This window comes from Oculina patagonica, chromosome 1 (assembly GCF_052425735.1).
Source record: "Oculina patagonica isolate OP01 chromosome 1, crgOcupat, whole genome shotgun sequence".
NCBI lineage: Eukaryota > Metazoa > Cnidaria > Anthozoa > Scleractinia > Oculinidae > Oculina > Oculina patagonica.
Window position 1 is genome coordinate 18,425,884 of NC_135758.1, and position 27,749 is coordinate 18,453,632.

The following is a 27,749-nucleotide window of genomic DNA, read 5'->3' on the forward strand; positions in this document are numbered from 1 at the left end:
TGCCCAATCGACGACCAGCTTGACTTCGGACCTTTTGTACACAAAAGCCAGTGCTAGAATCGCTGCTGCACGCTTTGCACGCGTAGCTAGTCGCGATCGGCCGCTTGACACATCTGCCTGGTTTGTTCGTGAAAAATATACTCTTGTTTGGAAAAGTTTCGCCTCAAACTGTCATCAATCTTTCCGTAAAAGATCTGAAAAACACCCATTTTTATAGCAGTGCAACAAGCTGCATATCGCACACAAACTTTAATAGCTCGCAAGCAGCATTCAAGTGTTACGATTCCTGCGATCGACCACAATCTGAAGAATCCGCCGTTTCTCCGCGGGCATGGCCGTCAAACTTTCGACGTTTTCGACCAGGGGAGGCACTAGCCGAAACTTTTCCTTCCCGAGCAAATTCTCCGCTAAAAAGCAAGACAGATATAGCGAGCGAACTGGCTTTGTGTACATACTTCGTTTGCATGAGAACACAACAAAAGGACCGCAGTCAAGCTGTTCGCCGATTGGGCAGAATAATACAAAGGGAAAACAAAAGATTTTTCTGCCCAATCACGAGGCAGTATTCAGAGAGCTTTTTGAACTGGTCTGGTAAGAATCTTTCCCCAGGGGCACTTTCAGTCAATAGAACTTTTATATGCTGATTTATGTAACTGGCAGTTTCGCACTATTTTTTACCCGCTTTTTCGCGTTTCCCTTGCCCCACTAACTGCCCCTGGGTCTCCGAGGATGCTCGAAGCCTTGCTTGAATCTTTTAGTCATACTTGCAAAGACGCGAACTCGCGCTTTGAACTCAAACTCTTGTTAAGATTTTTTTCACACTTGTGAAGAAACAAACCGACGCTTTGAACTCGAAACTTTTAGTCGCACTTGCGAAGACGCGAACTCACGCTTTGAACTCAAACTCCTGTTAAGATTTTATTCACACTTGTGAAGAAACGAACCGACGCTTAGAACTCGAAGCCTTGCTTGAATCTTTTAGTCATACTTGCAAAGACGCGAACTCGCGCTTTGAACTCAAACTCTTGTTAAGATTTTTTTCACACTTGTGAAGAAACAAACCGACGCTTTGAACTCGAAACTTTTAGTCGCACTTGCGAAGACGCGAACTCACGCTTTGAACTCAAACTCCTGTTAAGATTTTATTCACACTTGTGAAGAAACGAACCGACGCTTAGAACTCGAAGCCTTGCTCGAAACTTTTCAGTCGCGCTTGCGAAGACGCGAACTCACGCTTTGAACTCAAACTCTTGTAAAGATTTTATTCACACTTGTGAAAAAAACAAACCGACGCTTAGAACTCGAAGCCTTGCTTGAATCTTTTAGTCATACTTGCAAAGACGCTTTTCGTAATTTTTATTTCCACTTGTTCACCTTCATGAACTGTCGTTCCTACCTGAACAAAACCTACCAGTATCACCCTCCCGGGGAGAATTTGTCTTTTCTTCCATCTTTCCGAGCGTTTAAATTTCCCGCTCGTATGCTAATCGGAAACTTCGTCGAATCCCTCGTGTGTTCTGAAGCTGTTGCGCCATTGTTCAAAAATGGCCATATAGGGTCATTTTTCGCTTGCAAAACAAAGCCTATTGTTAGCAAAGTTGAAACGCATTTCTTGATACGATGTAGGTAGCTTGATGGTTCTTCATTCCATATCGATTAAATGATCATGTTATTCAGTTATTTGTTTCTCCAATTTTATCAGGGAAGTCACGCTAGCCAATATATTTTATAATTTTTAAAGATTCGTGGCTTTTCTTTGTCATTTCAAGTGAAAAAGTTACAACTTCTCAAGTCTTTTTTTTTAACTTTAAGGGGTTTCTACAGAACACCTAATGGATTTTTTTTTCCTGTGCATGGCCAACTTTTTAGCGGAGCTCCTTAGCGGCCCGTAAGGGCCGCAGAGCGGAGCACCATACCCATAAAAAAAAACACATGAAAAAAAAAAAAACACATGAAATAAAATAGGAAACCTCTGCATCCGAGTTTTCATGGTCATCATGGCTAGCGGCATGCCTCGCGGGCGCGTACGGCGGCGTACGTACGTACGGTGTTGCGCACATCCGGGATCTTGAAAGGTCTTGACAACTCGCGCAGTACTGGCGCGAAATAATTTTGCAGTGTGAGGTCTAAACAGCTAGTCTGAAAGTTAGAACTTGAGACAAACACATTTATTTTGGCTCCTTGTTATGCCGATGACTACAAACGAGAGCAGGGTAAACTTAACTTCGAGGAAACAGGGTTTAAGCGATTTGCGACGGGAAAGAGATCGCGAGAGATCCAGAAAACCCGGACAGAAAGCAGGCGAAAAAGTATAGCAAAGCGCCTGTCGAACCTGGTAGCAAAGTAGCGAAGAAAAGCGACTAAAATAGCAAGAGAGGTGCCGAGGAAACAGGCAAAGAAATAGCGGAGAACAAGGGAACGGAGATAAAACGAGCAGACGAGTGTACCTACTGTGGCCAACTGGTGAAGGTGAGTACAAAACTGCAGTGTTTCCGTCATTTAATATCTCTACGTTTTGTCTTAAGCTTACTTTATACGCAAAGTAAGCTTATATTGACGGCACATTTTACTTGCTTTCGCCACTAAGCATTTGCTTGTGACATGAACAATGTTGAAAAATACTATTCGTTAAAATTCAGTTTTACCAGGTTTTACTGATCAAATAGGAGGATTTGATTATGTAAACAAATAATTGTTGGGCCTTCGAGGAACGAATTCACAAAGAATATCACTTCAACACATCTCGAAGAAAATTAAGCTTACGATTTTTAAATGCTTGTGATATGATTATTTTGTTTTACAGTGCTGGAAGAGCAGTTGAGATGAGAATGAAAGTGATGTCAGTTTGCACGAAGCACCTGGAATTTCGTTAACTCCGAGTGAAATAGATCGATTCAGTGTATGCAGTTTATTGATATTCATGATGGAGGTAAAATTACTGTTCATTTAGTCAGACTAAATAAACTTCAGCTTCATTACTTAGCTCTTTCGTTCCCAAATATATTAAATAATCCACTTGTCATGTAGTTCTGTTCACTATTGAGCGTTCATGTGGATTACATAACAATGTCAACAATTTTGAGATTTTGAGGTCTGTTTTGCTGGTTTCATTCAGAATGTCAACAGTAAATGTTATATTTGTCATAAAAAAATCACAATCTTGTTGTGGAATTTGGAAAATGCACACAACAAAGGTTAATGACTACTGGAAAACTGGAATCTTTGTGAGTAAATTCATGCCATTTTAGACACTGTATGCAGCTGTGCATGCAAACTTATTATTAATTAAATGTGTATCTTTAAAAATCTTAGTATTACTGTTAAGAGAAAAGCTTTTAAGGACGGTGCCTACTAATGGCAAGGTATTTTTGCCCGGCCGATGACTATGCAAGAAATATAGATGTTACCAAGGGCTACTAAAATTCAAAAAGAAAATTGGGGGTAGCCACGCAAATTTTCGAGATAATTAGGTTTGAAATCTGGAAAAAAAGTGCTGACGTAGCATTTTAAAATAAAGTAAAACTAAATACAATTTCCTTGCAAATTCCGTTTGAAATTATTTTTCATGAACAAAATCAACATTAAATATAACAATCTTTAAAATAACTAACAACTAATGTCTTCGGAACTGCGTGATCTTCGTTTTTATTAACAAAATAATTGCGTTTGAGCTATTTTTGACTCTAGCAGCTCTCACTTGCGCGGCCAGAAAATTGGCCTAATTTTTTTTCACTTAATGAAAAATTAAACATGTGCTCTATAGACTTACCACTTACATTTTATAAAATAAAAAGTAGGGGTCACCACGCGTTTTTAAAAGTTATACCAGTTGTTTTCAGGTTCTATGGAATCGCTTTTAAGGTCTGTTACATTTTCCCATCCCCTCCCTAGCGAGTTGAATATTTGCATCTCGCGCGTGCACTACGCCATTTGTAGTTAGCAGTTTACGGGTTACGTTTTAGCGCTTAGCGATTTTTTTTTAACTTTTAATGTGAGCCATTTTCAGTAGTTAGCGGTCAATGGTTACTGATATGTTGCTTTTCCGCTGTTCTTGGCTGAGAATATGTCCATAAACTGGATTTCGTTGCAGAGAAATCTTTCTTGCTTTTTAGTCGCGCGCTTGGTCGCGTAGTTAAATTCGTCATTTTGAGCGAGCAAATTAATCAAAAGCGCGCGCGCCCAGTGTGATCGATGCATTGCGTGATGCGCAGAATAAGTGCGCAGTAGCAATAGGAGGCACCGTCCTTAAGATGTGGCAATGTTTTTCCTATGCATGTACATGTATATATAGGGGTAGAGGGGAGGGGGAGTATTTAAAGGTCAAACCTTTTAAAGAGGGGGTGTAAGGGTTTGCAGTGATGCTTTGAGTTTATTAAAATATCAGGACCTGAACAATCGATGGAATCGATAATCGATGGCAATCGATAACAATCGATGACAATCGATATCAATTAATCGATTGATATTGATAATCGATGAACAGTCGATCGCTAAAGTTTTTGTGATTATCGATTGTCATCGATTATCAATTTCATCGATAATCGATGACAATCGATCAATTAACTAACATCGATTTTCATCGATTATCAATATCATCGATTACCAATTCAATCGATCATTTAACTGCCATCGTTTTTTATTTGACTAGTATTTGATAAATATGTTTACTTTAAAACACACGGTCTCTCTTGTATGTTATATTTTATTAGCAACAACAATGATAACCTTTCCAAAAAATGTCAATACAACGAGAAACTTACTAACTTAACAGTAATAAGGCAATAATTATTTAAAACAAACGTTTTGAGCTTAAGTCTTATTCGCCTCCATCAACGAAGCGTACGCTTTTCGGTCTGGTTTGCTTTCGAACCAACTCCTGGCAAAGTAAATAGAAATCGCAACTTACAGAATTCCTCGCTGTCTAAGTACAATGTAATTTTTCTAAAACTCTGTCTTGTAGTCCATAAACATTTTCTCGCTCGTCCGAAATATTTCAAATCAAACAGTAGCAGAGAGAACTCAAAAATACGTCGTCCGTACGTCGGAACGAAAACGAGACAACAGTGGGAGTCTGGGGATGAGTTTCGCCTGTCACGTCCGCCATTTTTGACTTGGTCACGAATAACGAAGTGTCTTTGGAATTCTAGCGCTAGCAAACAGTAGGAAACTCGAATGAAAAACAGAAACATTAAAGCTTATGATGTAAACTTCATCTCAATGGAAAGGAGCTTTATTTTTTTTTTTTACAAAACAACATATGTAAGTATTTACTTCATGCTTCGGATTGATTGTGTGTTTAATGCCAATCGATGGCAATCGATGAAGTTCGCGACCACCAAAGTGTGATTATCGATTGATCATCGATTGGCCGATGCCAATCGATGCCAATCAACAGTAATTAATCGATTGTCATCGATTGATCGATTGATTTTCCGATCATCGATTTTCATCGATTGTTCAGGTCCTGAAATATTTACAGTAGAACCCTGCTAACTCGAACTCTGAAGGGAAACGAAAATGAGTTCGAGTTAGCGGGGTTTTTCGAGTTAGCGGGGTTGATTGAATATTTTATTTGCCAAGTTAATAATTGATAGTTTACTGATTTTTAAGCACTTCAGTATACAGTACTGTGCAAATTGAACTTATCTTGCCAGAAACTCTAAAGCGACCACACATTCTTTTGTTAAGAGTGGAAAATGACTGTCAAATACATGATCTGTTCATTGCTATAATCAATGGGCAACCGTTGCGAGTTGCAAGTTCTGGAATTCGAGTTATCAGGGTAAAAAGTTTGACCCAAATTTTGTTCAAGGGAAACAAAATTTAGTTCGAGTTAGCGGGGTTTTCGAGTTATCAGAGTTCGAATTTAACCGAGTAAAAATGACTGAAAAGTGGGGTCAAATCCAAGGGAAATGGAAGTGAGTTTGAGTTAGCAAGGTTGTTCGAGTTATCCGAGTTCGAGTTACCGGGGTTTTTTTCTGTAGTTGACTTCGCAGTTATCAGTAAAAAAAAATAGTCTGTGCTGATACATCTCTGTTAAATATATAAGGTATCCTTTCGCATCCAGTAGTTTTGCTTCACTTTATACAAGCTTGCGTTAAGTGTTTTGTTTTATAAATTATTGATTTTCATACCAATTAATCAATTTTAATTTAATCTGTGGCATTTGACTTTTTTCAGGGTTAACATGAATTTCAGAATTTGCAGAGCCACAGACACAAAAACAGAATGTGGACAAGGACATCAAAAGAAAACAGGAAGGATTAAGATTATCCAGCTTGATGTTTGGGTGTCTTCATGATGCCATTTTCAAGAGACTAGTAAATTACATGTAAATTGAAATCAAGAAAAGCTGCAAATGAGCAAAGTTTATATTTTAAATGTTAACGTATTTACAGTGTACTTCATAAAACAACTTCTTGATTGACCTGTCTCTTTCACATCTTTTTAGATGTAACAAGGGCATTATGAAGTGATCTTTTTAAGAATAATTTATGCAGCCAAAACAGTAACAGCAGAAATGAATGGGAGTTTAAAATTGCTATTTTCAATGTTTTGGCTGGTAAGAAACCACATGTGACCAAGCTAAAATCTCTTTGGCCGGTTAACATGACCTGTAAGTGTCCAAATCTTTTGAGCCCTCGACTACACAGGACTTACATGTAGTTGTCTAATTACTGTATATCATAAGATCTTTGGTTGACCTTGGGGGAGGTAGTGGAGTTAAAAAGCAATGTAATAATTTGAATTTGGATTGGTAATGCTGAAACTGGTGGTACTGTAATTCTTAAGTATAGACGTTAAAATCGTGATTGCAAGCAATATGCAATACCAATTTCATTCTTATGTGTTGTATGCTGCGTACAATTTATAAGAACAGCTATAATGTTAAAATTAGTGAAATATTCTAAAGCCAGATTAAATTTGCAGTATCCATTAGGTACCATGAAGCAACCAAATTGTGACTCATTTGCTTACTTTGTGAACTTCATGACGAATGGGCAACATGACTCCACAAAAATGTGTACAATAAAGCATACAAATTTTTAAAAGAGCAGTCAAAGTATTGATGCTTTTTTTCTTGCATAGTTTTATACACAAGCAAACATGATTCTATTTTTTCTGCGTAATCAAAGAACTAAACTGAGTTTGAGACACACAAACAATATTCTATCTTCCCAGAATTTTTGTTTTTTTATTTCTGTAAGTGAAGTGAAACCCCTTAAGAGGAAGGGGACTCAAAAAGACATGTAAAATTAAAAAAGGTGCTATCATCCTTTTTTTTTTGGGGGGGGGGAGGGGGTGGGATGGGGTTACAGAATGTCCCTTCTTTGCTTCCAGTTAGTTTCACTCCGGTTTGCTTGTAGTTAGGTTCACCCCTGTTTGCTCGCAGTTAGCTTTATTCATCCGGTGTGCTTGGGATTAGCTTTCACTCTAGTTTGCTTGTGGTTAGCTTTCACTCCGGTTTGCTTGGCATTAGCTTATGGCAATATGCTGTAAACCCTTTGCTACATGTATGACCTCTGCCATTTCCATTCAAAATTAAAATATAGGCAAATAGTGAAAATAAAAACAAATGAATGAATGAAAAAAAGAAAATTAACCATATTCTTAATGTAGATGTATATTATTTCCTATATACTCTAAATGTTAAGTGCTTTGCTAATTTACCACGTGATATGCCTATCTACCCCAACATGCAGCCCTACTACCCCCTCCTTATCTACGAAGGTTACATAATTACCCGTTTTGCAGCATAATTTCCCATCCAGACTTCTGGATCATAATGCTGTCGGTGGAATTAAAACGTTTTGATTGATTTTGTTTGTTCTCGGCTTATTTGGTGTTGCTGTATACGGTACTCCCATATAAGGGCTATACGGGTATGTGCTGCTCAACAGGGTATGCCTTTTTCCTCTCTGACTCTGAAACAGGGTATACAAATCACTCTTTTGACTGTGGAACACTATCAAGTTTAGCTATGAAAATCCGCTCCTCTCATTGGTTTTTCTCCAAGCCACAGACAAAGTCAAGTGAGCGCTTTGTGATGTACGCTAGTGTTTTTATATCTATCTTCATATATTTTTCATTGTGGATATTGTCTGGAACAGGGTACCTATTTTGCACTGTTTGTCTGGAACAGGGTCGCAAATTGAGCCGTTTTTCTCTGGAACAGGTCCAGAGTCTCAGCGACTCAGTGGCACACCCCTTGAGTAAATTTTAGGGAGTACCTCTCCCCCCCCCCCCCCCGGGGACACGGTAAAAAAAAAGTAAGTAACAATATTAAAATTTATAAAAAAAAAAATAAAACGAATATTATATTCTTAGCCTTAAAATTGTACAATGGCTTGAATTCAGGTTTCAACAAAGTGCAAAATAATTAACTGGGGAGCTCCGCTTTTAGGCTTGCCTAAATCTATATATTATTCCTCTAATTGAAAAAAAAAGTTTCTTTTCCGTTGATCGCTACTTACCAGTGATCCAATTAGTGGCGTGGGAACGCTCAAGTATGATTGGTTAAAAATAGGTGAAATGTACATGTTTGCTGAAAGTATTTGCGGAAGCATTATCAAAACTTGCACTGTCTGGGACTATAGCGAAAGGAATTATTTATATTCTTGAAATGACTTAATAATTGTACGCCGGTTTTAAGTACTAGAGATTTGTTTCACAAGGCCAAATCGATGTTGCTGTTTCAGAATCCAAACTTGTAGGTTTGTCGTCGACCGCGGTCAAACGACAGAAATATGCCAAAAACAAGACAAGTACTTCAAAGATAAGGTTTTGATTTTCGCAATTTAAAGTTTCATACATTACCGGTATCGTGACAATTTACGAAGCTTTTTGGGGCTTTATTAAAAAATGTTTGAAAATGGTGATATGTGGACTTCTCTGCGCCATTTTTTCAAAGCACTTTGGTTCAGATGTAAAACATTAAAAAGTAAAAACACTCTTACACCTGGGAAAACGGGAATGTTCAGGAAAGCGTGACTCTCGCGTGACTAAGTTATCGTGACGTTGTGTTTTAGGTCAAAGTTTAAATGAGTGACAGATGTCAAACGAAAGGTGTCAAGGATTCGCGAGCGGTAGTTGTTGTACACTGTTGTATGTTGTACAATTAAAAATTGTGCTTATTGAGAAGCCTTTCCATCAACAGGAAATATGTTTATTTACACTCAGCAGCTATTTTTTGCTCATACTAACACATCAGATATGAACGAAATTCCCCGAAATAGGAAGAAAAGCTGCCTATAAAGACGTTTGAATGCGGTGAGGGTGCGTCGAGATTTGACCTTACGTTATCAATTGAAGCTTGAGGCTGCAGATGCACTATCGAAGGTTGCGGAAGGGAAATCAAAACTTACAATGTCAAGCACTGTAGCGAAATGAACGTTTCATTTTGTTGAACTGACTAAAGATATATTTTAAACCATTATTTTAAAATAAAAATGTTCATATTATTTGTGCATATATCCTGCGAAACCAAGAAACAAGAAACCCAGTGGAAATATTTCGATACTAGTTAATTGCCACTGATCCACACGCTGGTCCCTGATTAAAATTCCGATTTTACACTGATGAAATGGCAGAAATAGAAGTAGCTGATCGGCTTATCGGCCAAACTGTCCTTGTCGATGCAATCGTTTTAATGGTGTTCTTGTTTGTTTAAGATTTTTCAGTTTTTCTGCGAACTAGTAGCCTGCGTGGCTAACTGCGTGGCCGGCGTTCAAAGGGGAAGGAGAGGGGAAGTTCTAGCGGTAGTCTCATGCAACGTTTATTGTAACACCTCCATCCGAGGTCTTTGAATGAGTGAGTTCAAATTTTCGGCCTTGTTAAGCGTCACACATTTTTTCGGTAAATTTAAATTCCAGAGATAGCTGGTAACTCGGCTTATACCCGCACGACCCACGACTCACGACCCACGACCCACGACCCACGACCCACGACCCACGACCCACGACCCACGACGCACGACCCACGACCCACGACCCACGACCCACGACCCACGACCCACGACCCACGACCCACGACCCACGACCCACGACCCACGACCCACGACCCACGACCCACGACCCACGACCCACGACCCACGACCCACGACCCACGCCAATTAGACAATCTCTGAATAAGTCTGAATACAGCACACCAGGACCGGACTTGGCTACTAAGCCACATTAGGAATTTTGCAAATTAACTACCAAGGCTTTTGAACCGAAAATATTTTCAAGAAATGGTTTTCAAGGCATTAGAATTGATCATAAACATGGTGGTTTTGGAGATCGCACGCGGCCATGAGAAACGCAGTCATATCGACTGTTACAAAACATTATTTAGTTCTCTTCTCAACGGAGCTAGTCATTTCGAGAGGATTCACAAAGGTACGAGATATCTATCTTTTTTTTCGTAGCGTTTGTTTTGTTCCGTTCTATTGCTTAAACTCAAGTTTAAATTATGATTTCAATCGATGAATATTAAACTGGTTTGCACGTATTCAAACGAGCATTTGTGTTTGTTCTTCGTGTTGTCTATTGTTATTTTGCAGTTCCTGATATTCACCTCTGAAAATTATACTAAAACAGTTATAAAAAGCTGTAAACCTGCGACGCGCATTTTCCACTTATTGTTTTTTTTTTCCTCACTGAAACTCCCAGCATTGCAAATTATTAACAACTCACAGTGGATATCCTGTCCTAACTACAGATTGGAATTAAGGGACTCGAAGGGAAACTTCAGTTAGTGGTATAAATTCATCTTTTTCCGCCTCTCCGTAAATAATAGTTGTCTATTCCTAGTATAATTCCGTTCTAAATTCGTATTTTGTCTCTGATATATGATCCCTTCGCTGTGATCCGTTTTCACGGTACTCTGAACAATGTCGAAACCTTGATCCCACCTCCATTGGTCCCTGATTTCACACGCACCTTGTTACCACCCTGCACTAAAGAGAGACAATTAAAGGAATAATAATATTTTGATCCAAACCATTCGCCTCCATGTAGTGTAGTTCTAAGCAGGGCGTCCTCCAAAAACACTTGAATCGAAATCCTCCCGTCGCATGCCATTTTCTGTTTATATTTTAGGTAAAGGCCAGGGGTCTTTGTTCTCATCCATACACACAAAGTAGCTGACATTAAATCGTGTTGAAGCCATTCGTACTGAGTGAATTTGTTAACTTTGTTACCAAAACGCAATTCGTAAACATCTAAAATTAAATTCAGACAAAATTAGACTACAATAAACGTCCACATTGGCCTTGAAGTGTTTTCATTAGAAAACAATGCGTAACACAACATTAAAGACGCCCCTAATATCAACTGCTATATACATGAATATTTTCATATTTTTTATTGAAAAGAACTTGTCCGTTGTCCATCTAGAGAAATGGTCATCGCAGCGAGATAATCTCGTATAAAAGCCCATCATATTGGGCTATTTCGAATTGGTTGCCGACATCATTTTTCTTAGTCACGAACTAGCTTTTTACCTTTTTATTGCACACGGCACTCATGTAGAGCAGAGTATGTTAATATACATGTAGATTAGTATTGTTTAGTTTTTAGTATTGTATTTATTACCACTAGTTTTATAATTATAATTGTATTTCTGATGAATTTACCGTGTATAAATAAAGTTACTATCTATCTATCATATAAAAAAGGCCTGAACCACCTGCACATATTCGTTAAGAGTTCTCCGTTTAAAGAGGTGGAATCCTCTAACAATATTACTACAAGCTAAGGATACTACTTCTACTACAATGGATTGATTGTGAATCCCAGCTGTGTTCACACACTCAGGCTTTAAGTTCTATTTCTCAGTACTTAAACGTTTAAAAATTTCAAATACCATTTATAGTGCGTTGATCAGTTATGTTTCCTTGAGTTCCCGGGTGTTCTTCATGTTGACGAACTTGTTTGTGAAATTTCTTGATCTCGTCAAAAGAGAGAAATTTCCATGAAGCAGTGCCATTGGTACTCTTCCAGTAACGAAGATCTTCACCTTTTTCACTGACCTCTAAGAAAATACAAAAAGGGGCATTTGTGCCGATAATGGAAACGTCGTTGTCTTGCTTTCATAGAATTTGTATTGACGTACTAAGAGCTATTACGCGATATTTATCGATCAGCGGTGGTGCCTTACTATTCGCCAATCAAACTTCAATAGTGAAACTTACTGTATTAACAAAACAACACTTACTTTGATTGGTGGTAAATGGTATTTCCTTACATCCCTCTGGCGAAAAAGAGACGTCATCAATGGCAACCATCGTCTGTCCTTTAGATTGCACTTTTCCTCTGAAGGAAATCTGTAAAATACAAAACACTGTTAAAACTGAAGCAAAAAATATTGAAAACTGCAAAAAAGCCCGTTACACAAGAGTATAGGTATTATGAAAAGCGAGAGTCGCAGTGGTGGCTATTACAGTGCGGACACACGAACCATGAACGCTACGGCTTTATTTTGACGTCATTTGTACTTCATTTTCACTTATTTTGTAGTTATTTTTTACATTTTTCCAGAACCAACCAATCACAGCCGCGAGTGGAAGCAACGGTCGAAACATTTTTCCGTATGATTGACAGCTTATTGCCAGATAGATCTCTTGCACGCAAGCTATTTATAGCCCCGTCGTGGGAAAACACGAGTGTTGCTGTTGAATAAAGATGGCTACATCGAGACTTCCCTACCGGAACCGTCAGAGGTTCACTAATGGTTAAAATATCAATCTTTAGGTCTAAAACTGGAGCGTCTCTCGACAATTTTTCGGAAATAGAGGGCTTAGGCCATGTTCGCTGTAGCGTATGCGAAATCCGAAGACATCGATGCCTTCTTCCCGTCTACAGACTGTAAGCCAAAACGCGTGAGTATTGAAAGCCGGCAAATGATTTGCCAGACTCATACTATAAGTACTAAACTGTACTGAGTGACTTGTAACTCATCTCTCTGATGATTTCCATTACAAAGCAGATTTAAACAGTATAAATCTAATGTTACGTTGTTTTCCAAATGTTGTTTGACGTTTGCCGTCGAAATAAATATGTCGCGTTTCATTTGCTTCTTGTCTTTCATTGAATAAGGAAGTAATGTTTCCGTCAGAAACCGCCATTGATAATAGTTTCACTGGTTAAATATCCCGCTATTGTAAGAAGCAGACCTACCGCGATTGATAAAGAACGCGAAAAAAAAATGGAAAAATGTACCGCCGTTGTGTGAAAACACGCGCCAGTTTGAAAATAATGTTGAACACATGTCTCGGCTGTTTCTTCGACTCGCGGCTGTGATTGGCTAGTTCTGGAAAAATGCAAAAAATTTCTACAAAATAATTAAAATAAAATACAAATAAAGTGAAAATAAAGCCATGGCGTTCATGGTTCGAGTGTCCGCACTGTAAAATCTATTTTAAGAACTGCACAGTAAAATATCAAATGTTTCAGCTCATTATTTACAAAAAAGATAATCATGTTGACACTGTTACACCAGCGATCGCTTTGACAAAACCAGTCTTCTATTTCATGACCTTACCGTGACATTGTTTTTATCTAGAATAAGGGACAGCTGTACGTATATCCAGCGGTCTGTCGTGTGAGGAGTGTACCAGAGTGTCCTTGTTCTTGAATCATTTAAGTTAACAGAAAACACCTCCAGTTTATGAAGAAAGTTAGAGCCAGGCAAAACCTTTCTCTTGTCGCGGATGTAATACCAAAAACGTAAACACTTCCAGTGGTCCGAAACATTGACACTTCTTGTGGAAATGGTTCTTGTAGTAGCTTCAGATTCTTCATTTTCAATGAGGTATAAAAAGTGCTCTGTAGGGAAAATGTTAAAAGTTATAGTTTATTTATTTATTTATTGCATGTTGGAATGCCACTCTGATTCCTCCAGACCATCAACTTTTGCAATAATAGCCTTCGTGATTGGTTTAAAAAAAATTCGCGCCATATTCTCATCCATTCAAAAGAAAAACCAAAACCAATCATGACTTTCTCGCACACGTTTAAGCGCGCGTCATGTCTGCTACATGCATTTGCTTCGAGTATTGATTAGATCACTAAAGTTTGTGTGTCTTTTGTGATTGGCCAGATTGATTACTTTGGTTCTGGGTCTGCGATACAATTGAAACTGCTCTACATTAGTTTTCCCTCGTCGACCCTCACCGTGATTTTCCGTTTGTTTTCCTCTGATAAACGATGTAGGTGAAAAGTAACTTAATTTCCAAGCTTCGTTGCCAGTCCAATCGCACTTTGTTCCCTCAAAGTTGCAACCTGGATTCTCTAGAAATCAAGTTTATATTATGTTAAATGGCACGTAGAAGAGAAGTAATGGCATAGACGAATAACAAATAAACAAATTAAGTACAGTCGAAGCTCTTCTTTCGACCGCTCTCTCCGTAAGACCGCCATCGGGAAACCCCGTTTAGCTTCTCAAAACTCTTGTATTTAAAATTCCCATTGAAGTCAGTTCCCCTGAGTTCCATAGTGAGTCCATCTAGGTTTCTTATTGTCACTAAGAAACCCAGAGGAACTCACTATAGAACTCAGAGGTCCTGAGTGAGTTCCCCTGAGTTCCTTTTGGAGTTAGTTTGTCTGGTTTTCCTTGAGTTTTGCCGGCTTAGTGAGTTTACCTGAGTTCCCTTGTAAAATCTCCCGAGTTCCTACTGAAGTGATGTTCTTAGTGAGTTCCCCTGAGTTCCATAAATATTTCCCCTGAGTTGCTTTGTAAGATCTCCTGAGTTCCAACTAAAGTGAGTTTGTGTGAGTTCCCCTGAGTTTCTAGGTGAGTTCCCCTGAGTTCCTTTGTAAGATCTCCTTACTTCCTACTGAAATGAGTTCGGCCCTGCGTTTCTAAGTGAGTTCTCCTGAGTTCCAAAGCAAGATCCCCGGATTTCGTAATGAGTTTCCTTTGTGAGTTTCTACTAAAGTGAGTTTGTGTGAGGTTTCCAAGGTTCCTTAGTAAGTTCCTCTGAGTTCCTTTAGTTAATGGTGGTGTGGTTATGATTTCACCTCATCACTAATACCTAATCCCTTTTTAGGTAGTCATCTAGCCATTTTTGTATGTAGCGTTGATGTGTAAACCGATTTATATTATGCTATATGTCATTTTGTCTTTAATTTCTTGGGGCAATACAGCATGGAAACTCAGTCCACACTGCAAAAAGACCAGCGTTTTTTACCATAAGAAAGTTTCTATTTTGTAACGTACACTGCAGACCGATGGCACTTACCCTATGGGGCAGTAGAACTTGGCAAGCTATAAGCTCGCATAGGCGACCAATATCTATCTTTTCAATAGGTGGTCGATTTTGGATCGCATACGAGAATGATTTCTCTTAAGCGACCTGTTCTAGTTGCCACGATCATGCACCAACACTTACCTTGTTTTGAAGCTTGGGAGCAGTTTCCATCCGACAACGTGACGTCGTCGAGTCCAATGTTAATGCTGTCGTTGCCAGCCAGACCCTCTATAGCAAACTACAACAATTGTACTTTAGTTAGTTTGCTGATCACTTTATATCTTCTAGTGGCCCAGTTACTCGTACTTCACTATCAAACTTTAATAAGCACGGGGACTTACATATAAGCCTTTTAAGCCCAAGTAGCGCATAGCTTAAGCGCTTAACTCTTGTTTTTTGTGGCATGAAGCGGCTTGGAGTATTGCTTCCCCCCTCCCCCCGGATGGATGTTAGTTTATCACAGGTTACTCCCCAACATTCTGTCAGGTCGCCCCAACGGTTCGCCGGGACGATTTATACCCCTGGGTGGAGAAAGACACTATGAGGGTGACGTGTCTTGGCCAACTGATACAATACAATGACCCGCCAAGGCTTGAACCCAGACCGCGCACTAATTATTTGACCACCGTGACTCCAGTAGCGAGAATAACCATCAACTCAAAATTAATCTTACCATGAACGGTATGGAAGCATGAAGTGCTATCTGTACAAATATCCAGCGGTTTTCAATGTCCTTGCTTTGACTCCATATAAGGCTATATGAGGTGTTTGTTATGACATAGATATTGAGTATTCCGTTGTCAATGCCATTTTTATAATACCAAAATTGTAAACACGCGGGTTCGCTGGGTGGTCGCCAAGCACCGCTTAGGAGCCTGGCTTTGCTTCCTGGAGGTTTCTTTAAACTATCTATAAAAAGATAGTTGCCTGTGAATAATGAAAAAAAAATTGAAGATAACAAAAAATGATGTTCTTACACTCTTAGGTTATTAAAGGTCGTCTTGAATGTATTTGATGAATTTAGTACTGTTCTCTTGGCAATGCATTGAGTAAATGTTACATTTTCGCGAGGAATAACTGTTACCTTTGTCTGAAAGTGTTGTGTGATCAAAATTCAGCGCATGTTTTACTGTAGTTCTTCTTCCTTTCCATAAAAGCCATGTGAACTCACAGTTTAAATCGTGCTTCATACCACAAAGTCCATCTTCAAAATTACAGAGACCTACAGAAATGAGAACTTTTATCCTGATCACGTTTCTCTTTTATTGTACTAATATAGGAATGAAATCCTTTTTAGATAGTGAAATAAGCGAAGAATGTAAAAAAAAATGTCGATGAATGACTATGACAATAGAGATTGATTTGAATATAAAATTATTGTGATTATTACCTTTGAAACTTGAGTCGCAAAACTCTTGTTCTAAATTTTCACTCAAACACCATAAGTTGTTGAGTGGGCATTGTTTGGACTCTGTGCAAGATAAAATTAATATAATGACCAATAAAAATAAATTTCGCAATCACTGAATTAAAACTTCAAAAAATTTCGCGAAAAAAGATAGTCACCGCAACTGGGAATTATGTAAATTAAATCCAGCAAAACAAAACAGATTAAATTTAGACTAATGGGCTCAGGACTAGAAAAAAAGAATTTAGAGTAACAGAAAAATCGCGAACTTGATTGCTTTGATTGACTCAAATAAAAAGACTGCAAGTTGAGAAATCTTACCACAAAAATCTGGCTTGTGAGAGTCATCTTGACAAACCCTGGAATCCTTACAGGTTTTAGACCAGCCAACAAAATTGCCATCTGCACACTGGAATTTATTGGACTTTTCTCTCAATGCTGTGTTGTCAATAAGATGAGATGTTAGCGCGTTGGTGGGAGGGAAGGGCAATGCTGGCAGTTTTGACGTTTTTGGTCAGTTTGTTGTTATAGGGTGCACTTGGTTCAACAAGAAAGCTCATAATTCGCAGGAATAATAGCTACACAACTGACCAAATGAAGGGATAGTAAAAACTGGCTTAGATGCTTATCCATCATTTTAAATTTAGTGTCATTATTTAGAGTAGTTTTCAATAGTTGAGTGCCGTAAGACCAAAACCAAAGTATCACTCTGGCCAGTCACAAAGGACACAGACAACCCAGCAAGCCGGCCAGTCCATAGCCAGAAATTCCGAACCATAGCAGGCGTGACATACGTCATTATATCCAATGCGCTGATTGGCTCACGGCTGTCAAGAAAACAAGTCACGCCAGCGCCGGCGCTGACAAGCCAACTTTCAGCCGAGAAAATAAATAAATAAATAAATAAATATATATCTGGCAAATATTATAAAATAAATATCTGGCAAATATTATCACTTGTCTAAGAAGATTTCCCTGAAATAAGCTCTGTAGAAACTCTACTGATACGTTTCTGTTTTCTCCGGTCCGATTTCGTACAATGAGGAGCCTTTCCAAGCGGTTTTGAGCCGCCGTAAATCAGATCGAAAATCATTTTCGATCCGTGACCGATATGTCACGCAGCACGAAAACCTTCAGGGGAATTCAAGTCCCAGGCTCTAACTCTTCCCTAAAAACGCCGAAAAGAGCCTGGACAACAGCTTGAACTATTTTTAAAAATGGTGGCTAGATTTTGTGATGAAAACACACATACGGTTAAGAAAACAGCTCGCGTTCGTCAAGAGTTTCATCCGAGCGATTTTGAAAGTGTGCAGTCAAAGACAGACAATTTTTGCGAGATTTCGGGAGTTTTATAAAGCAAAAACCGCAATGAATTCAGCTCGAAGAGAACCAAAAATTATCGAAAACTAAAGTATTGGATGTGGTCTTCAAGTTCTGCATTGGAATGGAGATTCTAATCTTCAGCAAGAGAGAGCCACCCAAAGCAAAGATCAGTGGTTTGCATAAACAAGACATAATATACAAGGGTTAGTATGGCGGATCCTTGTTAGCATTCGTAAAATTTTCAAGTGGAAAAAGCCGAAAGAAATTTACTTCGCTAAGCTACAAAACCCTTCCCAATTCAAAACTATCACCACAACTGAAGAAATTTTTATCGGAACAGTGAAATTCAAGCACCTCGGTCTTTGCAGCGATCGACTGAAATACGATATCTATATATTTTTCTTTTAGAAACCTGAGAGCACATGCAAACACAATTGTCACGCTTCGTGGGGGGTCGCGGTTCGGTCGTGGTTCGGAATTTCTGGCTATGCAAAACTCGACCCAAATAAATGCAAACAGCGTGAGGTGTGGGAAAATGTGCGAAAACGAGTCACGACTGGTTTTGAAGGCGAGTCTTTTAAGCCATTCACTAAGCGTTGTTATGCCAAATGGAAGCAAACGTGAATTACTTTCGACATCCAAGTGAAAAGACAAAAAAAGGTTGTAAGGTTGTAAAGGGAACTTGTTCCTACAACTCAGTTAAATTGTTTCGTGCCCACTTAAAAAAACGTGAGTTAACCGTGTGTTCCTACTAACTCTGCCAGTGCAAGTTGTATGTTCACTTACTACAGTGTTTGTTTTCATCACTACCATCTGGGCAATCTTTGTCTCCATCACACAGTTTTCCTGCAGTAAGGCATTTTCCCGAAGGACACTTAAACTGAGTTCGGAGACACGTGCAGTTCGCTTCATCTGAGTTGTCAAGGCAGTCTTGTTTTCCATCGCATCGATTCCTGTATTGCATGCACCGAGCGTTTTGGCACTGGAATTCGTCCCAACGACAGTTGTATCCTAAAAACGTCAACGAAATTGTAGATTGCATTTCCATTGATTGGAAAACTACAAAATACACTTTTTGTCATTTTATCACTAGACTGAGATTTTTCAAGTTGTTTGTAAAATGTTGAATTGAAGCTCAAGTAAGCAATAAAATGACTTTGTGGTGAGGTTAACGTATCTGTCTTCCCCGTAAGGCAAGCTAAAATCAAGATAACATTCTTTTTTGACAAACACCATACGCTCGATCTAACCTAATCTTGAACAATCTTCCAAAACACTTCAATTATCATTTACGGAACTAATAAAGCTTTAAAAACAGACTGAACTGAAACACGAGCTAGTTAAAATGATAATAGTAGTCTGAGACTTAGCAATCATGTGACCGATATTTTTTGGCGTTAGATAGAAATTCAAGCACCTTTAGCTTAGCAAAAACGAGGTAACTGACCCACCTGGTTTAGCAAATGCAGGTTGCAGGTTACATGTCACTGTTTTTATCATTACATCGTAGATAACTACCTCTGATGCTGCCACTCCTTCAAAGCGAACCTTTATACATGATACAAAGGCAAAATTTACCAACACTGTACTTGGTTTAATGGAAAAAACCTACTTTTGTCCTGATCATGGTTTATTTCACAGCCTGTGCTTCACTCTTTTTTTTTCATTTATGAAGAATTCAAATGTGGAAAACGAATAAAATCAACTAAAAAATTAAGCGTATTGCCCGGACATGGTATTATACATAAAACTAGTGGTAACCACGTCACAGGTAAGAAAGTGCGGGCCTTGACGCACTTAGAACTGAAAGGTACTGACTGGTACGAGAGTGCGTAATGTTAGATGGCAGTGTCGATAAATAAATGATAAAATGGACAAAAGACAATGGTATTCCGAGTAACGCGTCACGCAAGGAATGCATGTTTTTATCATTTCCTGTTGCAGCGAACCAATCTATGTTGTTGATTACACAGTTTTGTGAAGTGTAATCGAGCACTCGTTGTGAACTGAGATGTGTTTTTTCTCAGTCGGTAAACTCGCTTTATTGTGCTTGCCTTTTGTTTACGTGGCGCGATTAATGAAAAATCACTGGACAAAATTAAAGACAATTATTCCGAGCAACGGGTCACGCTTTAATAATTGCCGCGAACCGGCCGCGAACCAGTCAGAGTTGTTTTTTGATTGACAGTTGATTGTGAAGTGTAGTCGAGCACGTGGTGTGAATTGAGATGTGATTTTCCTCGGTTGATAAACTCGCTATGTTGTCAGTGTTATTTATAACGAATTCCTTGAGAATAACCGTTGCTGGAATCATTCGCTTTGCCGTTGTTTTATCTGTGATATAATCACAGCAAATTTTCTCAAAAGCAACACCTACAAAACAACGTCTAGAAATTGTAATGTTTGCAATCTTCCATGTGACAGAAGCGTTGATCTTATGTGACAAACAGTTTAGAGATTGACTCATTTTTCGCATTTTTATCGTTCTTGGAGAAGAGATTTTTTTTCTCTTCCGATGTTACGACAAACTATCGCGATTGACACATTTTTTGCGTTACGATCGTTCTTAGTGGAAGAACAAAATTTTCAACTTCCGGTTTCTGTTCGCCTATTATAAGCGTGGCGCGCACGCGTAAAACGCAATCCGCTGGTCACTGTCAAGATTAGGGTTGCGGGCCTATCTTGGGCCCGCAATGAATTGTTACCTTAGTGTTATGTTGTGATTTCCAAGACACCGTTGCTAAAGTCGATTGATTTTCTTGGTAACCATGTATGGACCATATCAGCAACTTCTCTGCCTCTGATTGTGCCAAATACACTTTTAAAGAGAAGGAAGACATTTTGATTGATGACGTATTATACTTAAATTGTAGACACGTGTCCAGGTTGGAATACGCCTGCTTCCACGGCAACAGCATACTTTGAAACCACACTGTTTCTTCACCTTTGTTTCCAACAAAATGAAGTGCTGTTTAAAATGTTAAGATCGATTAGTTTAATTCACAATCAGGAAAATGAGCAACAAGAAGGTCTTAGGTTGTCTAGGGTTAAATTACACCTTTTAATCTTACCGTTTTTGTGTCGCCTTTGAATGTCTATTGAAAGCTGAATTACGCTTATTTTTGATTAATCACTATTCACAGTTATATTTCTCTTGCTTAAAGGCAGGTTTTCTAATAATTGCAAGTTCTAGTCTGAGATCAACCAAACTCTAAAACGAACGTTCCAGAAATCATTTTAATTAAACCCTGGATAATAATGCTGGTGCTTGTGAAAACTGCGAGTAAACTTAATCATATAGAGCCAAATTATATAAAAAAAATACCTCTTCCATTCCATTTGTTCACCTTTCCCCTATCTGTCTCCCAATTGCACAGGCTATTCCGTGACGAAAAACAATTTTGTAGCACGGCAGCTGAGACAAAATAGACCAAGAAAGGGATGAATAACATCTTACAATGGTTACATGAAAACGTTTTTGTGTGTCTTTTTATCAAAGATGTAACCAACCATACCTTTGACAAATACCTTTGCCAGATGTCGCTGCATCGCTGTCACGTGTCTATCCTCTTCTTGCAAGACGTATTGAGCCTGTTACGTCAAAGGCAGGAGACTGTTAAATTACGGTTCCAACAATTCTTTACAATTTCATTACTGAATATGAATCTAAATACGCAGGTTGAAATTAAATGGGAACTTTAAGATTTAGTGGTCAGGTTCAATTTTTGTGAGTAAAATTTGTTCCAAAGTAACAAATGGCCTGTTACTGTCACAATTTAAAAATATAAAAAAAGTGAAATTTCAGGAAAGACTTATTTACCTGTACATCATATTCCCCAGGATGGACATCTACTTCAGTATCAACTTGAAACGCAATTTCTTGACAATTCATTGATAATGAATGATTTAGAAGCGAGGACTTGTTCAGGAAAAGTAAACTGAGACTCACGTCACAATCAGGACAAAACATTCCATGGCAACAGTATCTGTAAGACCCTTAAACAAAGAAAAGATACTTGTATAAATACTAGAAAACAACATATTTCCGATGAAAAAACGTGTTAATGATATATGATGTTGTACTTCTGTCCCTACGAACTTATGGACGCCTGGACTGAGTTCCGGGTAGGCGAACTGATTTGTGATTTACCAGTTAAAAATACACAAATATATTACAATAACTAACCGGTAACAGTTAAGATAGACCCAACTTCAGTGGCTAGGTTCTCGCTTGAATTGTGTAAGCTTATTTCTAACGTAGCCTTTCCTAAGAAAAAAAAAAAACAGAATGCAGTGCGTTTGTATAATGCCGATGTTCGGCGGCAACTCAGATATTTTATACTGACTTATTTATTTAACTTAAGCAGTGATTATTTTTCCTTACTTCACATTATTGTGACGGGACATACAAAAGGCAAGTCATAAGTAATTAGCAAAAAAAAACATTATTATTCTCCCAAGGCGAACTACGTAAAATTTACAAAACGTGGTGTTAAAAAACGTTTCCATAAATGTAATAAAATAAATAAATACTTAAGAAAGCTCATGTGCCTGTAATTTTAAAGAATAATAGCTATTGAATTTGCTGTTGAAAATAATAATATTTGGGGTTGTATGTTTTATGATTTTCCTTACCGACCAGCTAGACTACGAGCTTTCTTTTTTTTCACAGTCCGTCTTACTAGCGTGAGATGAAAAAAAAAGGCGCCAGTGGAATCGCGCGTCTCGCCCCCAGATTTCCCTCGCCAATTTTTCCACTTGCACTCTTTCTTCGCTTCACGCACGACGGAATCAGAAATAAGAGGAATTGCTCTCGTTTTTTACCTGGTTTCATCCAATACAAGTGTTGGCCTGACATAGGTTTTTGTATTTGTCTATTGGGTAATCGCACTCCTACCGACAAATGGTCATCTACAGCTTGTTCGTTCGCCATGAATGCTTCCAGTTTGTAGAAATAACACTTGGATAGATGCAGGGCTTTAGACCTTTGATCTTTTGGGCGACTAATGGAGAATTACCATAAAAAAAACCATAATATTAATTTCATAGTTAGGGGTAGTCGCTGGCAGGAGTCGAAGGCATAAATGAAGATCATAAAAGGCTCTTCAGCAACCCAAATGTTTAGTAAGGAAGCTGAAAAGTTTATTGATGCACTCCTTGTTACCTGTTCCAATCCTTAGTGGGCTCCATTAACTTTATAAGTTTTGTTTTTGTTGAATCTATGTTCTCGAGGTCGTTAATTCTTTTCAGCCAAAGCTCGCATTGTTGTTTACACGTCATGTAAAATGTATGGTTTCCACTTCGATTAACCTGTTCAATAAGTTGGATAAACAATAAAATTGGTGAGAGGCTCGGAAACATGAATTTTTTTTTTACAAAACAGCCGTTTTGCTAAATAAATGAACCTTATAGCAGTGTATGCGTGAAAGGATCACGATGGTTTTATAAATTATCAAGGGTCGAAAGGTTTGCTTTGTTGGCAACAAGTCCTTAATTACTTTCGTTAATAAGCACAGAACCGCTACTGATTAACCACTTCACCTGAAAATAGCCGCTTAATTTCTGCAGATAAAGATTACCAAAGTTAACAGGTGCGTGGAGTGTTTTAATGACGTGCCACAAGTCCATAATAACGTCATCGATCTCTTCAAAGTCTTCAACACTACTATCATACATGTTCCACACTTCTCTCAGTACACCCTTAGCATCCGATTCGGATTCTGAAATGTTGAAAACAATAAAAAATAAAATTGTATCCAAGATTAAATTGGTCATTTCAGGTTAAAAGGACGGATATAAATTTAGTCTCCTCAGCCATCCCAATGCCATTTTAACCTTTACGCTTAACATATTTTTTTCATATCAAATAAAGCTCATTAGCATTTTTCCCGTGGCCAATGATTGTGGCTAATATACTGTTAATCGCCTTACAGAAAAGACAAGTATTTCATGGTCGTGTTGAAACTTTTGCGGTACATATATGCAGCACTTCGGACTTAATTAAATAATTAAACAATCAACCCCATTTGTACTCCTGCATTATTTTAATGAATACTTTGTCCTATATACCATAGCAACTGTGTACTAAATAGAAGGCTTAAAAATAGAGAAAAGGCGACATGATACGTGAGGACCCTTGGAAACAGTGTTGGGAGAACTGCGCTAATGTTATAATTCTACAATGTTACAATAATGTTCACCTATGCCAGAAATGAACACATCGCAGACCACCAGTGTATAATTTCCTTCCATGTTCACCTGTACAATTTCACTTTTAACTGGGGGTTCACAATCAAACACCAAACCTGTACGCTTTTTATTTCTGTTGCACTTGAAAACAGAGTCAGTAGCGTTATAAGGCACAACTTGAACCTGCAATTGAGTGTTGCGGCTACCATAAAGTTGAACATTGGAAATGAACAAATATCTAGGTAGGAGTACTCTTATCCATGGATCGAGCTCCTGTAATTAAAAAGAAGTCATTCGTTGTTAATAATGATGAGTACGTTTTCACTGCGCTTGTACGCATGCTGTGTTCTTGTTGTTTTTTCTCCAGCATGCAAGGACTACAGCGCCGAAGTTCACTGATGTAGATGTGCGTTAACACGTGGCATAAGATTGTCTCTACCAGTTCCATTTTTTTCCAATTTGGTTTAGTTCGTCGGGTCGGGTAGCACACTCGCAAGGTCTCACATGAATTGTTAAATAGCCTTTGAGAAAACAGTAAAACAAACAACAGGAACATTTATGCCTCATCCAAAACCAGTAACAATTGCAACACAAGAGGACCCGTAGAATTACAAGCTTTTGAAGGCTGCTACAAAACTGAGTTTGTCAGTCGGTACAAATTTGTTTCCTCAGGAGTGAGAGACACTGTGAGAGTGAAGAGTCTTGCCCAACACAACGACCCCGCCCATTGACCCTCTACAGAAATAAATTATAATTGAAATAATTGTTCATACTCTTTGTTGCAAGAATATTCTAAACATGGCCGGAAAGGTATATGCTGTTACGTATACTGGTAAGTTATAAATAATAACTGTACCTGTTTGGTAAAGAAGCACGTCGAAAGGTTGTTATCGACTGCAAAGGAAGGGTCATATGGCTGGGCGACACTAGAAGCAGTCGTTGATGCTCTAAAGCCTGCATTGACTGTAACAAGACAGTAAGTAGTAGCTGATCGAATTAAACTGAGTAATATACCTTTTCGAAATTCTATCGCAAACCCCGATTAAAATGATTGTCAATAAATCTCATAAAAAGCGAGTACCTCCATCCGCTCTCCAATCATTGAATCAATCGATTTATATTCATGCAGTTTTTCATTCATTCGACCAATCAATAGAATACAATCAACCAATTCATCATTTATGGCAAACTGTCTATTCATCATCGATCAGTCCGTCAGATACTCAGTCAGTCAGTCAGTCAGTCAGTCAGTCAGTCAGTCAGTCAGTCAGTCAGTCAGTCAGTCATTCAGTCAGTCAAACAATCAACTAGTCAATCATCGTATTAAATAAGTAGAGTTACGTCTTCCAGCATTAAATATTTCAGTCTTTCATGTTATCTTAAATACATAAATAACCACTAGATACAAAACGTTAACTTCACCTTGTTGGCTCTGACAAATAAAGCCAGTTAAACCAGATCTGACACATGGTATGTTTTTTAATGCGGGTGCATGTCTGTCAAGTACCACGCATGTTTTCCCGTTCTCTTTCTTTGGGTAACCCGATTTCCAAAGAGAAGAATCAATTTGCAATCCAACCATCCACGTCCAAGAATCCAAATCTATCGAGAGATCGACGTATAATCTTTCTCTTGCAATGTTCAAGTTAAGAGTTTCTAGAAGAGCTGATAAGCCTTCGCGTTGTGCGGTAGTGTTCACTTTAGCGAGGTCACCTTGGTCATTTGAGCAGTTCAATCGCGCTTCCTTCCAATTCAAGCGAGCTTGACCGTAAATCTTGTAACAACGGCCGTCAATCAGAACAAATCCAGCTTTACAGGTTTTGTTAACTAGAACAAAAAAGCATTCTAAGTTAAACAGTTTACGGTGGTATTTTTGAAAACAGTATGCTGATTTAGAAAACTTGCGTTGCTGCTTAAGAAACACCATTTCTTTCTGCAGCACCTCACTAACTTTGTAATCATTGCTGGTAAACACTTTGGATATGTATATCAGTGCCGTTTTAAGGGTTTCAACTGATCTTTCGATGATATATTGATCAAAGGAGTTTCCGCCGTGAGACGTAAAGAAGAATGTACAATGCAATAACGTAATTTTTTTTTGCAATTAAAATTTTATTTAGAAACATACATTACAATCTCTCCTTACTGATCGTGCTAAAATACTTACAGTCCTTACTTACACTACAATATATTACATTGTCTTTTGAAATATACAATGCAAGTCACTTAGTCTATAATTGGGATATTATCAGGCTGTGCTACTAGTAGATATTTAATAAATATTTTCCGAGGTTAAAGTTTTCAGTTTTAATATTTTCGAGGTTTCGAAAAGGAGCTAGTCTCTTCCTGTATTGGTTCTAATTAATAAATATTTTCAAGCTTATATTTAACAAGTAATTTCTCAAAAAACATCATGAACGGAGATGGCTTTGCTATTGATTTTGTTAGCATATATGTATTGGCGCATAGCTAAGGTGGTGTAGTTAAATTTCTTTTTTATACGTGGATCCCATATGCTAGAGAAGTAGCCAAACAAGACTTCCTCGGTGGTCGGAAAGATCTGACATAGGTTTGTTTCGTTAAACCATTGAACAACCCTTTGCACAAAAGTCTTTGTGAACGGACGTTCGATGAATGTATACTCGATGGAGTCTTTATCACCACAATAAAGGCATTCGTCGTCAGACCAGATACCAAATCTGAATAATTCTTTGTTAGTTACTATAATTCTATGGATGAATTTAAATTGAAACTCTTTGAGCTTAGTGTCTTTGCAGATACTTTTCAATGACTTGAAAATTTTGCTCCAGGTGTCATTATTTATAGATAGATTTTGACTCCAGCGCAGAGGGCCCGTGCGATCCTCGTTGTGAGTTTTTGCATTAAGCAGGTTATAGAAGTCTCTTGACTTGGCCTTGTTTATATTTATTTGAACGGCTTCACCAAGGGGAAAGATGTTGTCGTTACTGATGAAAAAAGATTTATTGAAGTCATTTGTCTGTTTGGCAATGGACAGAAGGTGCTTCGGGATGGCGCTTATCACTTGATAGTACTGAAGAAAATTAGTTTGGCATGAATATTTAAGTGAAAATTCCTGGGATGTGAGGAATTTACCGTTCTCAGTAAGTAGGTCTTTAATTGAAATAATGCCCTTTTTAAACCATTCATTGATAAAGACTGGCTTTTCACCAACAAGTATTTCTTTGTTGTTGAAAATTATTATACCTTGATTTTGATGGTAGTTGTAAAGAGTTTTTAATTCATTAAAGTTGTCAAGAATTCTTTGATAAAAGGTCGGTAGGTCGTTGAAAAATCTCGCATCATAATTGCATCGTAGGAGAAAGTTCAGTCCTCCCGTTTTATTGAAAAAGTGGTTTGGTATAGTGCACCAGTTTCCATTGTCCGAAGCCAAGAGTCTGGGGATCCATGCGAATTTTAGGGCCTTGAACATTATGTGGAGATCTGTCATACGAATTCCACCCCTATCAGGTTCTTAATAGAGGCCAGATCTTTTTATCTTATCTTTTTTAATTCTCCAGAGAAATCTAAACGATTTGGTTTTCACTGCGTCTGCAATTCCCTGAGGAACCAGAAAAT

General features: G+C 38.2%; 1 protein-coding gene and 1 long non-coding RNA gene across 2 annotated transcripts in view; one reads left to right on the forward strand and one right to left on the reverse strand.

Moving 5' to 3' along the window:
* LOC144660350 (uncharacterized) overlaps positions 1-27,749 on the reverse strand; it is a 47,917-nt gene that overhangs the window by 10,393 nt on the left and 9,775 nt on the right. The window contains exons 9-31 of the mRNA XM_078520959.1: positions 25,575-25,979; positions 25,009-25,115; positions 24,164-24,425; positions 23,505-23,683; positions 23,128-23,273; positions 22,788-22,966; positions 22,150-22,230; positions 21,784-21,959; positions 21,479-21,554; positions 21,289-21,378; positions 20,669-20,931; positions 19,415-19,511; positions 18,750-18,974; positions 16,962-17,078; positions 16,623-16,703; positions 16,317-16,454; positions 15,906-16,159; positions 15,374-15,470; positions 14,157-14,273; positions 13,525-13,808; positions 12,199-12,307; positions 11,848-12,015; positions 10,984-11,203 (exon numbers count right to left, since the gene is read on the reverse strand). Coding sequence (XP_078377085.1) covers positions 10,984-11,203; positions 11,848-12,015; positions 12,199-12,307; positions 13,525-13,808; positions 14,157-14,273; positions 15,374-15,470; positions 15,906-16,159; positions 16,317-16,454; positions 16,623-16,703; positions 16,962-17,078; positions 18,750-18,974; positions 19,415-19,511; positions 20,669-20,931; positions 21,289-21,378; positions 21,479-21,554; positions 21,784-21,959; positions 22,150-22,230; positions 22,788-22,966; positions 23,128-23,273; positions 23,505-23,683; positions 24,164-24,425; positions 25,009-25,115; positions 25,575-25,979 — 3,871 coding nt within the window. The remainder of the gene's footprint in view (positions 1-10,983; positions 11,204-11,847; positions 12,016-12,198; positions 12,308-13,524; positions 13,809-14,156; positions 14,274-15,373; positions 15,471-15,905; positions 16,160-16,316; positions 16,455-16,622; positions 16,704-16,961; positions 17,079-18,749; positions 18,975-19,414; positions 19,512-20,668; positions 20,932-21,288; positions 21,379-21,478; positions 21,555-21,783; positions 21,960-22,149; positions 22,231-22,787; positions 22,967-23,127; positions 23,274-23,504; positions 23,684-24,163; positions 24,426-25,008; positions 25,116-25,574; positions 25,980-27,749) is intronic.
* Positions 1,876-7,055, forward strand: LOC144661166 (uncharacterized). Its single transcript, XR_013572225.1, has 3 exons — positions 1,876-2,469; positions 2,804-2,929; positions 6,181-7,055. It is a non-coding gene; the product is annotated as an uncharacterized LOC144661166 (long non-coding RNA).